This window comes from Callorhinchus milii, unplaced genomic scaffold (genome assembly GCF_018977255.1).
Source record: "Callorhinchus milii isolate IMCB2004 unplaced genomic scaffold, IMCB_Cmil_1.0 Scaffold4, whole genome shotgun sequence".
In the NCBI taxonomy this organism is placed as follows: Eukaryota; Metazoa; Chordata; class Chondrichthyes; order Chimaeriformes; family Callorhinchidae; genus Callorhinchus; species Callorhinchus milii.
Window position 1 is genome coordinate 63,198,332 of NW_024704745.1, and position 15,444 is coordinate 63,213,775.

Sequence of the window (15,444 nt, forward strand, 5' to 3'; positions counted from 1 at the left end):
TGTTCCGGAGATAATAGACATTTAAAAAAAAAAAAAAATTTGGTCACTCAATCCACGATTGCTGCTGTGCGCGATTGGCTGCCAATTTTGCCCACAAATATACAGTCGGTTCACTTTACAGTATATTCTGTAAAGCGCTTTGAGACATCTTGAAGATATGAAAAGTGCTGTAGCAAATGCAAGGATGATTATTATATAATTTGGGACATGTGGGTGCAACTACCAGGATGGTAGAATTCAAACTGGTCTTCTTTCATCTAGCAATTCTTATGAGCTCCATGAGCTCCTCACAGTTTTGTATCAAGGTAAGAAAACAGTGGAGGATCGTGAAGAATAGTTTGGCGATATCTTTGTCCTTTTCTTTTTGGCCAACCAGGTATCTTGACACGTGTGGAAGCCCATCACAGGGTCTAAAGTATATCCAAGCGAAGCTGAGAATCTGTGTGCCACCCACACATAAGAATTCCCTTGTGTCTGGAGTGGAATGCACACGCTCTTCCTGAAGGGATCATAGAATTGTACAGCACAAAAAGAGGCCATTCGGCCCATCGAGTCTGTGCCGGCTCTTTGTGAATCGAGCAATGTAATGTCAATCCCACTCCCCAGCCCTTTCCCCATAACCCAGCAAACGCGTCCTCCTCAAATACCCGTCCACTGCGTTTTTAAAAGTAGTTATCGAATCGGCCTCCACCACCCTTTCAGGCAATGCATTCCAGATTTGAACAACTCGCTGCGTGAAAAAAATTCTTCTCACCTCCCCTCTGCTTTTTTTAGATACTATTTTGAATCTGTGACCTCGAGTCACCGACACACCCACCAGTGGAAACAGTTTTTCCCTTTCCAACCTATCAAATCCCCTCATGATTTTGAAGACCTCTATTAGCTCTCCTCGTAACCTTCTCTGCTCCAATGAGAATAATCCTAACCTCTCTAGCCTTTCCTCATAATCAAGGTCCCTCACTCCTGGTACCATCCTCGTAAATCTCCTCTGTACTATTTCCAATGTCTTAACATCCTTCCTATAGTGTGGTGCCCAGAACTGGGCACAGTATTCTAACTGAGGTCTAACCAGTGTTTTATATAGGTTAATCATAACCTCCTGACTCTTGTACTCTATGCCCCTATTTATAAAAAGCCTAGAATCCCATTGCCCTTTTTACAGCCTTATCTACCTGTCCTGCCACCTTCAAGGATTCATTTACCTGCACCCCCAGGTCTCTCTGTTCTTTTACCCCCTTTAAGATTGTATTACCTAGACTGTATTCCCTCACCCTGACCATTTCCCCCCTGCTCGGGTCATGACCCAACTGTGCAGCGCCTTGGGACGTCCTCCTGACGTGAAAGGCGCTTTATAAATGGAATCTTGTTGTTGTTGTTGTTGTATTGCCTCCCCTCATCCTGTATCCTGATGCATCCTGTTTACCTCATTCAGAAGTGTATTAGGTGCAGATTGGTGGGAGCTAAGCCTTGGGGATCCAGAGTGTTAAATGGGATACAGTACTGCTGGAGTTGAAAGCTTCCTGCTGCTTGTTCATCTAGGACCATCCTACCTGATAGGAATTGGCTGTAAAGGTTAATAGGAGCAGAGTGCGGAAATCTCTGCTCCTTTAGGAGAACCTTAGAGTAAAACAATACTCTGAACTGATTCACTCCTATCCAGCATAGCTCCCTTTTAAGACAAAAAGGGTCCTGTTAAGTAAATATTTCAATAATCCATAAAATGTCTTCTTTGCACAAATTACAAAACACTATGTGTTTTTGGTACATATCTACTCAGAAATGTGCCTTTATTTAACTGTTGGATGTCATGGGAAATCAGCACAACATACTTTACAAAGTAACAGCAATGAGCAATCTGTTTTCAGCTTTGCCATTAGTCCAGACTCTGTTTAATGTATGTAACAAATTACCTGAAGCATTAACATGTTACAAAACTGGGATAACCACTATTTTAATCTTTGCAATGCACTTGATAATGATAATAATAATAATAATAATTCTTGCATTTGATATAGCGCTTTTCACGTCGGGAGGACATCCCAAAGCGCTTCACAGAACACACTGTATAGTGAATTGACTATATTTGATGCAATGAGAAGATTGAATTTTGTCAGAAAATCCACAAATAAGCACTGAAAAGTAATACTCCCAAGTAATCACTGGCTGTACTATAAAATAAACCAGTAAGAACACATTTGTATTAATTGCCTTGATGTCACAGTCTTGAAGAATTATCCATTTTGTAAATTTTGCATAAAGTTTATATGCAACTTTTTAAGAATGAAAGTTGTCAGTCGTTTTCTTATGCCTTTTTAATGTTGAACTCCACACGCCTCTGTTTATCTATAGTTAAATAGGAACCTAGTTGTTAGTTGATAGGCAGATCGCTTTTCCAAAGGTAATAATTCCTTCAAAAAAAATTTAATAAACTGGTCACTCAATCCATGACTGTGGGACACTGCTGTGCGCAATTGGCTGCCGCATTTCGCCCATAAAATATACAGTCAATTCACTTTACAGTATATCCTGTGAAGCGCTTTGAGACGTCTTGAAGACGTGATAAGGCGCTATATCAAATGAAAGTATTATTAGAATAATCTGAAGTTTTGACTGCATAGGGAGAGGCAATAGGTTGTTGAACCAGATCTGATGGACAGCCATGTCTGATTTAGATTTAAATTAATGCAGGTGACTGTTCACAAGAGAGCGCAATTCGGATGACGAGATCGGATAAACTGTTTCTACTATTGTACCTAGTAGGTATCCTGACACTTTTTTTGTCTAGTAATAATTCATGTTTTAATTTAGGACTCCACACTAAATGGAACAAGAATTAGTCTGAATTTCAGTCAATCCTCAGATGCCAGGGGTAAGTTGCTAGAATTTAAAAAAATATATTTTGCATAAGCCCCTGTACTACTATCTTTTTCAAAATGTTTCTTTCTGGTACTGTTTCTTTTTCCAAAGTGCAAGAACTTGGTAAACTGACCATGACTCACAAATAAAAGCAATTTTCAGCTTGTGTAGATCTAAAATGCTTGTGGGTTGATGCTGGTGGCCATAAAATATCTCCATGGAGACTCAAGTTCCTTTCCTGTTGTAGGATTGCTGTCTATTTTGGTTCTTTCATTGTTATGATTTATATTGGGGTCTACTAATTTGGGATTTGCAAAAAGCATTTGTAAACCAGGAATTCTGCAGGTACTCAGATGTGTGTCAGTCTGGTACTCCAGAACTCTGAAACAAATCAGAAGTCACAGCAGGTCAGGCAGCATCTATGGAGAAAGGAAAGTGAGTCAGTGCTTCGGGTCACGACCCTTCATCAGAACTGTGAACTCTAGAACTCTGCTCAGACACCAATCTAAATTACAACTTCCTTGAAGTCTGGTTTGTAGAGCCAAGAATTCCAAAAAGTGGAATTCGAGAGACACATCAGCAGGAACTGCTTATTTACAATTTTTTTGAGTGTCTTGCAAATTAATTCTCATTAAACTGGTGTTACCAGAGAAAGGGTATGATGCAGATTCACAAGGATGAATGACCTGCTGATGTGCTACATTTTCTATGTCCACCTGATCATCAATTTTAGCTTTGCTTTCAGACGTTGCTGATTATGTTTCCATTAATTTGTATTTCTTACCCTGTTATGTTTCTCAGAACAAAGGCAAAAGCATTATTTGGTCATGGTTGAACATTAATTGGTGTTGATGGATTCAGTTGATATCAATCCACTTTTAATGTTAATGTTCACCCTAAACTGCTTGATTACTCTGTTTATTGATTCATTGCTATATGTAATGTTTGATGTTTATTAAACAACTGTTTCTGTGCGCCCCTGACCTCTCCGTTATACCATCGGCAGCTGTGTAGTCAGCCACTACAGCCACACCTATGAAACTCCCTGCCCCAGTTATGCTAACTTGCTCCTCTTTATTGTCTTCACGTTGCTCCTGAATAATTGTCCCCAACTTGGCGTCAAACTGCGCGATTGTTCAGTGGTCAGAGATGTTACCCCATGTGAAGGGTGTTATATAAATTCAAGTTGTTACTTTTCCATCTGCTTATTCTGGTGGATGTCAAAGATCCCATACTTTTCAAAAAGGGAAGGAAATTTTTTCTGATGTCCTGGTCAAGAATCCCCTAGATAAAATTGGTCATTCACTTAATGTCTGATTGTGGAACATTGCTCTGTGCAAATTGGCTGCTATGTTCACCTAAACATTGAACAGACTTTGCAATAAATACTGTGAAATGCTTTGACAATGAGAAAAAGTGCTATATCAAATGCAAGCCTTATTATATGTTAAATTACGACTCTTTTCCAGACCCCTTGTACAGTGAACATCTGTAAAGTCTGGTGTGTTATATTGACAGTGGTCTATGATTATGTCTTCTAATTAATCTAAGCTTAATTTCTGTTCTGAAATTCAGGCCGTTTTGATATGTCATCAGAAAAGATTCCTTCGTCAGGAAAATTGCCTGCGTCTGGTCTGACGTATAGTGAGAGAAAGCACTACAATCAAATACTACATGACCTATGCAAGAGAGTAATAACTAGCCCTGCTTGGTAAGGTTTACCATAAATTGTATTTGTTGGTCAGCATTGCAAAAAAAGCCATTACAAGCTGTAACCTAATCCATTTTTAGAGAAAATATGAGTTTAGAAATGTGTGGCATGGTAGTAGCATCCATGTGCAATTGTTCTAAATTTGTGAAGAATTTTTCACTTAAAAGTACCTTGTTCTTGTAAAATATTACAGGTTTAATTTGCCGAAAGATGGCTCTTTTTGTTGATTCAGCTGTATGGGATTTGTCACTTCTAATTCAGGCCACCAGATGGGGTTCTATTCCAAAGGCAGATGTTTTATCTTTGGGGAGAAAAGGTGTCGGAACCCTTATTAGCTCTTCTTGTTGTTAAGAGTCTATGGCCTAATTTTATATTTAACAAAAAAACTCAGAAAAAATCCAAATCAATAGCAGAAAGAAAACTAGATGATTCAAGTGGTTGAGTTTATAAAGTCCGAAAATTGTTAAACGAAGGCGAGGAATTCCAAAGACTTAATGATGAGGTGAAGAATGAGTTGGGAACCATAGGAATTGAAGGAGACCATTCAGCCCTTCGAGCATCTTTGCCAGTTTGTTTGATTGTGGCATATCTTTTAATCCAATCTTCCTGCCTTTTCTTCTATACCTCTTAATACATCCCAAGGCCGCAGAGGAAATCACAGTAGCCATTGCTCTCAGAGGATTAATCATTATGTGCAATGAGGGCGTGTAGCTTGAAAGAAGTTGATGAAAGTGAGATCGGGTTGGAGCAATAATAAAATAAATAATAATCCTTGCGTTTAATACAGTGCCTCAGAACCTGGTGGATGTGAGGGGGGAGAAGACCCTGAGTTCATTATCAAAACTCAAAAGAACCATCAAGTACAAGAGTGATAGATTGGAGGGGAAAGAAGCTAGATACCAGAAAATTGATGAAAGACAATAGGATGGTAACTTGTTTTAGCAATGCAAGTGCCACGCTAGAAATAATGAAGGCCATTGCAACTGAATCACCAAAATGCTCAAGAATAAAGGCCCAGATTGTTACAATACAGATCACAAGTGCTGTGGTCTTGCTTTTAAAAAATCTAATGGTTATGTTTTCATAGCTAACATAATAATATTGCTAATATAATATAGCTCAATTAAAATAGGTGTTACCATAAAAAAAGACCATAAATAAACTGTTCAGGAGAAAATTTGAAAGTTCATAAGACAGATAATGCAAAATATAAAGACCCTGCATATATGCTATTTAAAGTGAAGTCAATCTCTCTCTGTGATGCAATTTCGCTGTCCTAAAACAGCCACTGGGTGGAGTCATTGAACTTTTTATTTGCAGATCCACGTGACTCTGGGGAGACCTCCATGTGTAATTTTGTTTTTTTTAAAAAAAAGTTTGAGATCTATTGTCTGTTGACAAGATTGAACTTCACTATGCTCTTGAAAAGTCACATAGAATCACGATTGGGTTGTGGTAAAGTTACCAGGCGAACAGTGTAGGTAGTTGTCATTTCAATTTTAAAAATGTGGTAATTTGAGCTAACACCAGAGGCATGATGATTGTCCAACTGGTTCACTTTCCTTCACGGTGAAGAAATCTGCCATCCTGGTCTGATCTGGTCTACATGTGACTCCAGTCCCACACTACATGGTTGACTCTTAAAATGCAGCAAGCCATTCCATTGTAAATGATAATACAAAAGGTCAGTGGTTTAAAAAGAAAACTCATTACCACTTTCTCAGGGCAGTCAGGGCTGGACAATAAACGCTAGCCAAATGCACACTTTGCCCATATCAGGAGACAATCTGTTAAAAAGTGATGGTGGTGAGTATAGAACAGGTTGAGTACATAGCAGTGAAGGGCTGTTTACTGAAGCATTGCGCTCAGTAAATCAATATCCAGCTTGCAATTCACAAGCACAAATGGTCGTTTTTTATTTTACTTGCTACATAAAATAGAACAACATTACAGATGGTCATATTTATCTGAGGTTGAAGTTGAAGCACATTCTGGAGCAGAATTCCCAGTCAGGGCAAACTCTTAGGGAAGTTTCCTTATTTCACAAGCCTCCGTTTAGTAGCAGTGAGTAAGAACCTGGTTGTTAGTCCATTGGCGGATCGCTTTCCTGGGGTAATCATCCCTTTTAAAAAAAATTATAATTTGGTGCACAATTGGCTGCCGTGTTTCTCCCACAAAATACACAGTATACTTTACAGTATATTCTGTGAAGCACTTTGAGGCATCTCAACTACGTGATAAGGCACTATATCAAATGCAAGGATTATTATTGTTATTTATTGTACTTCCGATTGTAGTCCTCATGACCTTAACCTTGGTGTAAAGACCACCTCACCTGAACTGACTGATTCTGGGGGATGGGGTACAGGAAGGGGAAACACTACAGTCATGTGATTGATGCCACCAAATCCTAGTAGAAGGTCATTTATAGTTCTTAAGGCGAACATTAATGTTGTCCGGCAATTTTCTCTACATTGTTTTCGAGCATAATATTCTGCACTGCATTTACTGTCAGAACAATGGCTTTTAGGCCATCCACACACTATAAAATAATCTAGACCTCTTAATAAGGTTGACCAATGAGTGGACATGCCTGGAATATCCTGTCCTCCCAGAATAATTGGGAGCATACGAGTAGCACAGGGAATGCTGAATAGTGAACATTTTGTTCTTTTAATCCTCTATTTCTCATTACTTCATGCACTTAATAAACTGGTAATTCAACTGCACATGAAGTATTGTCAAATGTAATTAAGCCTTTTCTAGGAATGGGCATACTGTGTTTAAGAATATCACAGCACAGTAATTGCCAAATATTAATACAGTAAAACTCTAAGTCATACATGACTTACGCAAAGTCCGAGTTGCAGGCAAATGTGTATGTCATATAAATTCCGATTTAATCAATCTATACTGCGCATGTAGTGTAAGATTGATGCAATAGTTCATGTGCGAGTTCGCTAATGCAGCCGGTAAGCAGTGACGGGCCAAGACTGCATTTCCCATAATTCAATGCAGCTGTTGTGCACATGTGTCGATGGGTCAGGGCGCCATTTGCCACACTTCAATGCAGCTGGTAAGTGCGGGAGTAATGAAGGAGCAGGGAATGGCGTTAAAGGATGATTAATACAAGTAGTGCAAAAAAAACTAAGTGGTTTTGATAGGAAACTGAATGGGACTCGAGTGCGGCTTGGGTGATTATGTAATTTATAAAGATAATACTTATGCACATTTTACTGTAATAATCCTTGCATTTGGTATAGTACCTTTCATGTCAAGAGCACATATACTGTTAAGTGTAGCGATTGTGTATTTGTAGGCGAATGCAGCAGCCCATTTGCACACAAACAGCCGTGAAGTGAGTGATCTGTTTTATTTGGCGGTCGTTGACCAGGAGCCAGAAGAAAAGCTCACTTCTCTTTTAGAATAGTGTCATAGGACCTTTAATGTCCTCACGAGTAGGCAGGCAGGACCTCGGTTTAATGTTTCATCTGAACGACGGCACCTCCAATATTGCCACCTACCCAGCACTGCACTGGAGTGCCAGGGTAGACGATGTGAGTTCAAAGTCCCGATGAAGGGCTTGAACCAACAACCTCTGACTCTTGAGGCGAGGCTACCAAGTGAGCCAGACTGAAACTTGTTAACGCATGTATTCAAAGTGGAATATGAAGAAAAATATCAAAGAGTGAAATTACAAATTTTCCTGTAAAGGAAGAAAAGAAAGCCAAAAATTGCTTAAGGTAAAAGAACCATTCAGAAATGAGAAGCTGCAGATTGTATTTGGGAGGATGTTTATTTTGTATGCTGTGTAGACCTGATACTATTTAATTTGTAAACCACAATGTTTCATTTAAAACTTATTTCATCCCAGGAAACTTAATAACATCCCATAAAACTCAATTGGTTGAATGCCAGATCTAGGTCTAGAAGATCCAGGTTTCTCAATACTGTGAGCCAAAGTCCTTAGAGTAAGTGGTTCAAGCTGGAAGCCAATCAGAATAGCATGCTGCACTGTTACCATTTCCTTCTTGTTCTACGTTTATCAAAGGAAAGTCAAACAATTGAAATATTGTCACATTTGCACGATAATAAATTTTACAACTCATTTTAAATCTAAAGGGTTGAGGATGCCTATGAATCTGCTAATTCAGATCAAGCAACAGACGATGAATTGAGTGAGGAAGAAGCTGAGAAGCACACTGTACAAGACACAGGAACACAGTTTTACACCGAAACTGGTCAGTACTCCCAGAATTCAGGTACTTTTGCACTGATGTTTGTAGTGAATATTTTCTCTATGGTGAATATATCGGTCTAAACCAGTTGCAAATTGTTTTGTTCAGTTCAATTTAAATATTGTGTAGTGGTTTTAATATAACCCTAATATGCTCATATATTCTGACTGCCAGTATCTTGGAGTCAAAACTGCACAATTCAAGCTTTGGCATTGCTTAAGAGGCAAACGTGAGCAGAAATCTGAACAATTTTGGATACTTTGAGAGGAGAAGTTCATGGGTTGCTAGTTAAAAGTAAGTAACTCTCTAAGGATGGCAAATTATCCAGAATGTCAGAGAACTGTTTCAACTTTCTGAAGTCTGTGTTCTACGGAGTACCTTCACTCCAATCTGAATTGACATGCAGTAGAGCTTTTTATATCTGATGCCTCTAGAAAAACTCAAAGCTACTGGGATTCAATCAGATGCAGATTCTAGCTAGAAAAATAATGGAAGTTAATGTTCTGGCCTGGAATTTTCACCAGATGGAGGCAGTTGCAACAATTAGTTTGTTTGCCGAATCTAGCAAGCAAGAGCAAACATTAGTCTCCTTTGGGAGTAGATCGATTGCCAATCAGAGCATTGGTTGAAGCACGCACTGACAATTAAGACTCTTTCTAGGTGGCCCATGTCTAGGTCTTCAACTTAAATCAAAAATAAATAAAACTTTTTATTATGTCAAGAGCTAAACATATTGAAGCTTTCAGATATAATAAAGCAGCAGAATTAGAGGCCACATGGTCAATATTGTGAAGAGAAATTTTACAACAGACAACAGAAAGTATTTCTCTACCTTGAGGAAAAAATTAACACCTGGAGTGATTGTGGCCAGAACACTAGACTGTTTATTTAATTTAAATACTAGACTATTTAAATAGTTTGATGGTATAATGGAGAGAAGGTAGGATGGTAATGTCTTGAAGCACTTCACATAAACTGAGTTGGAGTCTATGCAGAGTGGCAGTTTTGGGGAAGAGTATTGAGGAAGGATGAGCTTTCTTCATCCAAACCTCTCTTGTGAAGTGCTTCACACAATCAGTTACGTTTGCATTGTTATATCTGCTCTCCTTCAAAATATTATTTTGACATGGGATCTTTAAATTCCGGTCTAGGAAAACTTGTCAAACTAGCATGTTTCTGGTAGCTAATAACAGAATCAGCATTACTGTTTGTGGAACACTGCTGTGCACAATTAGCTGCCATCTTTTGCCCACAAATATACAGTCAATTTACTTTACAGTATATTCTGTGAAGAGCTTTGAGACGTCTCGAAGACATGATAAGTGCTATATCAAATGCAAGGATTATCATTATAATACTATAGATCCTAAGATACCTCTAAAGACTTCCTCTAAGTAGTTTTGTTTGGATACTCGTAAGTACGGTGACGGGTTTCCGCATGTGTCAGACACCCGGCTGACCAAAAATAAATAGTTTTGCTGCTTATTCAACAGATTGACCAAAAGCTGAAATCCTCCAATTTGATAAGTTGTGGATTTTGAAAGGTCTCCCAGACAGGGAAGAAATTATGCAGTTTATTTTATTTGTGCTGTTATATATTACACTGGGGAAACTTAAAAACTTAAGGATCATTTCATTTTTACAGATTCTATAAAGTTTAATTAGGGTTTCTTAAGAATCTTTAGTTCAAAAAGCAAGAAAGTATTCCATTTTTAACAAAATGTTCCATTTTATATATTCCAATTGACTGCAAAATATGGTATTTTTAACAATTGAAGAGCAGCTGTTTCAGTTTTAGGACCCTGTGATAGCATAGGTATTCATTCTCTGCAAACGTCTGACTTTGTCTTCAGATGTTACATTGCCTTCCAACCTAGCCGCTACTACTGTCACATCAGCTGGAGTTCCTTACGTAAATGACAGCTTCACGCCATCCAAGAGGAATGCAAGTTTTTCAGAATCCTTAATTTGGAAAGAACAAGGCTATCTCCCTCCAGATATAATGAAGATTTATGATGAGTTAACTTTCATACACCAGAAATTACAGGTGGGTATATTATTTATATAAGCTGTGTGAATTGTTAAAGCTGGTGATTTATGTCAATTTTGTACTGTAGTTTGTATTGATCTATCAATGCTTGTTTGGATTGCTTACACTTTGAACTTTGGCCTTGTTGATTCCTCTACATCTACTGCATCTCATCTGCAGTGTTATGGATTGCAGGGGATGGCAATAATAGCTTGTCTTAGTTGGTAGAGTTCCTGGCTTTGGCTTCTAAAGCTGTGGATTCAAGACCTAAGTAGGAACTTGAGCTGATAGTCCAGGCTGATTCTGCAGTGCGTTGTTGGAGTACTACATTGTTGGAGGTGCTGTTATTTGAGTGTAATGTTAAACCAATGTTGTGTCTGCCTGTTCAAGTGTGCTTTAAGGTCTCATATCACTATTTGAAAGTAGAAAGGAGTTTTTCATCAATACACTGGTCAATATTTTCCAGATCAATCAATTTTCGCATAGGATAATGTCTTGCAGTTTCTTCCCAAAAATCCAATGGGAGTCTTGGGAAGGCGTAAGAGGAAAGTGATCATAAAGGAGTGGGTTCTTAAAAGGGTTTTGAAAAAAGAAGACAAAGGTGAGAGTTGTGAAGAAACGTTTCAGCATAATTAGGTCTGCATTATGGGGGGGTACTTGCTAAACTTATGATATCAATTTTGGATAATGCTGTATACATGCATTTGTTTTCATCTTGCAGGATAGGTATTTCTACCACATATTTGTACATGTGCAGAACGATCAGGTGTCTTTAGACTCCAGCTCTGTGCCTTTATTATAATATTCCAGGATTTTATTATAATAATCCAGGATTTTACTTCACAATAATCTTGCATTTGGTATAGTGCCTTTCATGTCGAAGACATCTAAAAGTGCTTTGTAGGATATACTGTAAAGTGTAGTGACTGTGTATTTGTAGACAAATTCAGCAGCTAATTTGCACACAGCAGTATCCCACCAAAGCCATGAAGAGTGTAATCAATTTTATTTGGGAGATGGTTGTCCATGTTACCGGGAGAAACTCCCTTCTCTTTTTGAATAAAGATCATGCGATTTTTAACATCCGCCTGAACATGCAGACTGGACACCCCCACTGGACTGTATTGGAGTTTCAACCCAGACTGAGTTTTGGAAAGCTGATGTGGGGTTATAACAATAACAATAATAATAATCATAATCCTTGCATTTGATATTTGAATGCACAACTTTGTCACTCAGACGTGGGAGTGCTACCAACTGAGCTAGGCTAAAACGCATTATGGACAAGGAAGCAGTGGTTATTTTGATTCCTAAAGAGCACCACGATATTGTGACGCGAGGAAATTCAGCAGCTTTCATTATGCGTTTTCTGAAGAAGCAAACTGGTCTTTCGAAGTGGTTGTGGGTAATGTCATTACATTTGCTTTGGAAACAAAATGTGGAGATTGCCTGCAGCTGCAACCCCATTCCGTTGACAGCTGATATGTCTTTTTAGGCTATCCAAATTCAGAGTGTTTTCTAGGCACAAGGAAATGAAAATGGTGGAACAGAATGAAATGAAGATTGTAATTAAAGTTAAAAGCCTAATTTAGAATCAGATTTGGTATAAAATAAATTTTCAACATTTAGATCTAAGGTTGGGACTGCTAAGTTATCTCCTGGCCCGAAATCTCTAAACATCTTTAAACTTTTTGAAGTGTTATTCTCTGTCCACAAATCTCTGCTATTTAATTTCCACAAAGTATTGCAGTGAATAGTTACAAAGGAAAACAGTGCCCTAGACAGGACTCTAAACTGACCCATTCCATTGATGCAACAACAAAAACAACTTGCATTTATATATCGCCCTTCACGCGGTGTAGAGTCCCGGAGCGCTTGACAGTGGCAGAGTCTGACCCTAAGGCAGGGGGAGAAGGAGGGGGAAGGCCTGCCTGTCAATGGTGGAAAAAGGAAGCTCTTTAGGTGGGATTTGAAAATGGGGAAGGGGGGGGAATGTAAGGAATGGTTCATTGCGCTGTGGTTCATTGGAACAGTGTAGGAGACCATAGAGGGAGAGGTCCGAATGCGAATGGGAGGGAGAGTTGAAGTCGCAAGAAACCGGAAGCTGAGGGTTTGCAGAACGGAGGTGTTCAGCAAATCAGTCAACCAATCTGTGTTTCGTCTCCCCAATGTAGAGGAGAACACATTGTGAGCAGAGAATGCAGTAAACTACATCGGTGGTAGTACATGTAAATCGCAGTTTCACTTGAAAACTGTGTTTGGGGCCCTGGACAGTGGTATGGGAGGAGGTGAAAGGACAGGTATTGTATCTTCTTTGCTGGCATAGGAAGGTGCCGGGGGAGGAGAGCAACTGTTGGTGGTGATGGAGGAATGAACCAAGGAGTCACGGAGGGAATGATCCCTTCGGAATGCTGAGAGGGGAAGGAAAGATATGTTTGGTGAAACATATCTAGGAGTAAATACTCTTTAATATTTATTATTATTATTCTGAGTAAATAGCAGTGGAAATTAGGATTTTTTAAAGTCTTATCTAGAATAAATTTGCAGGATTCAGGCATATTCAGACAAAATACAGTCATTCCACTTTGCAGTGTATCCTGTGAAGTGCCTTGAGACGTCCTCCTGACATGGAAGTCAATATATCAAATATAAGTATTTTTATTTTGTATATTCAAAACTGACTCTGGAACTATTTTTCACCATTTTATTAAATCTGTATTCTCATAACTCTATTAAGAATTGCTTAGGGATGGGAGCGATGTCATCTATTGAATTTTTTTAATCTACTCAACAGAATGAAGAATTCTGGTCTTCACATGGTCTGATTTTGTTGCTTAGATCTTTTGCAGCTTTTTTATAGTTGGAAAGATTTAACAATGATAAAATGAATAGTACACATTCAGATTACTGAAACACATTTTAACCTCAAGCAGAACTCAATTGCAATTCATTGCAGGACATTGTTTGTTTGTAGAAGATCTGTGAAATTAAAACTGAAAAAGTACAGCTCAAAGAATAGCTGATGCTTGGCAAACCAGGCGGTCATAACTCAAACTACATTCTTGGAAATTGACTGACTGTTCAATCTATGTTTTTAATTCTTCTGAAACATCAGTATGAAAAATATCAATTGTTTAACTTCCCAGATGCCTTAGTGTGCAAAGGCGTTATACTAAGCCACACAGGATGAATCTTTGAGTTTGATTCCCGCTCTGTTAGTTCAGCTTAGCGGAAGAGCAATTAGTTGTTTAGTTGGCTTCAGCATCCTTAGGCCAGCAACAGGAAAATCAACCAAGTTCCTCATTTTGATTGATGTCCTGTAACCCTGTTGGAAAATATGTATGTTTAGTGAGGGTAGTACTGGACTTGGAGGTGATGCCTAGAGTCACACATGAAGATTGACCACTTGAATGGCCATTTGTGCCAATACGAGGAATATTGCTGTTGTCCGTGGAATAGTACTTGAGGAAGGGTAGTAACTTCAGGGAAAATATGTGTTGGAGTTCAACCAGCTAAAACCGAATAGCTTGCCACTGAGAACATTATCTGGCAAGTTTCTTACAGTTTCTTACTGCTTATTCAGCTGGGACCACCCTTCGGTGGTTTGGCATGCACAATTAACAAGAGTCTGTCCTTCCACCCCACAAAGTGCTGCTAATGGGCGAGGCAGGCTGGTCTGTCATCAGGGGGAAGGTGGCAAAACCCCACAACGTTTGCAGGCAAAGGACAAATATATTATTTACTATCTTTAGTGCTATATCTACTCTTTAGTTCACCTTTCTCTCAGCTGTATTTTTGCATGTTGCAAAACCTGAAAGGAAGACAACTGTGAAATTAAAACTGAAAAAGAACAGCTAAAAGGCAAAGGAAGGTTTCTGGCAATTTCAATTTGCGTAAAGGAACTGGGAATCACTGAGTCAGAGCTGAGCATTCCAAGCAGTTAGCAGTTTTCTAGCACCGTTAGCTGTGAAATGTGCCCAGTTATTTTGAGGTATATGAGCTCATTCAATAAATGATACTTGCATAGAATCTACAGTATCAAATAGGTCATTTGGGTCGGGTTTATACTCCACGTCAGCCAACATCCATTCAGATTTTCCTCCCACGCAGAACTTCTCTCTATACCCCTCTTCTCTGTCTCATATGTATGTGTTGTTTATTCTTAAATGTATTGATACTTTCTACTTCAACCACAGCTTTCATCAATTCCTCAACTCCACATTCTCACCACCTTTTGTGTAAAGAAATGCCTCCTGAACTCTTAGATCTGTTAGTGGCTATCTTAGCTTCCTTGCTTATTGATCCATGGTCAGCCTTACACATGGAGAAACCCATTACCATGCTTAAGAGTATCAAAACCAGACTGAGTTTCACCTACTCATGGAAATTGCTCCGTGTCTGGAACAAAATGCGCACATTTTCCCTCAAAGTTCTCACCCTGCTTCCCTAATTCTGGAGAGTATTGGGTGCATGTTGCTGAGAGCCAAGACTTGGAGGACTTCAGAGTGTGTTTGCAGGACATTGCTGGAGTTTTAGCAGCTAAGCCTTTACAGTTTGCCATTGAAAGCACTATCTGGTGACTTGCCTCTGCTTATCCAGATGGGACCACT

General features: G+C 38.9%; 1 protein-coding gene across 5 annotated transcripts in view; it reads left to right on the forward strand.

Annotated features, from left to right (window-relative positions):
- The window catches only part of LOC103185759 (coiled-coil domain-containing protein 138), a 37,520-nt gene that overhangs the window by 983 nt on the left and 21,093 nt on the right, over positions 1-15,444 (forward strand). For 4 of the 5 annotated variants that reach the window (XM_007904421.2, XM_007904423.2, XM_042334589.1 and 1 more), the window contains exons 2-5: positions 2,809-2,869; positions 4,432-4,567; positions 8,690-8,829; positions 10,659-10,852. In XM_007904421.2, the coding sequence (XP_007902612.1) occupies positions 2,809-2,869; positions 4,432-4,567; positions 8,690-8,829; positions 10,659-10,852 (531 nt within the window). The remainder of the gene's footprint in view (positions 1-2,808; positions 2,870-4,431; positions 4,568-8,689; positions 8,830-10,658; positions 10,853-15,444) is intronic. The other variant, XM_007904422.2, reaches the window with a different exon arrangement.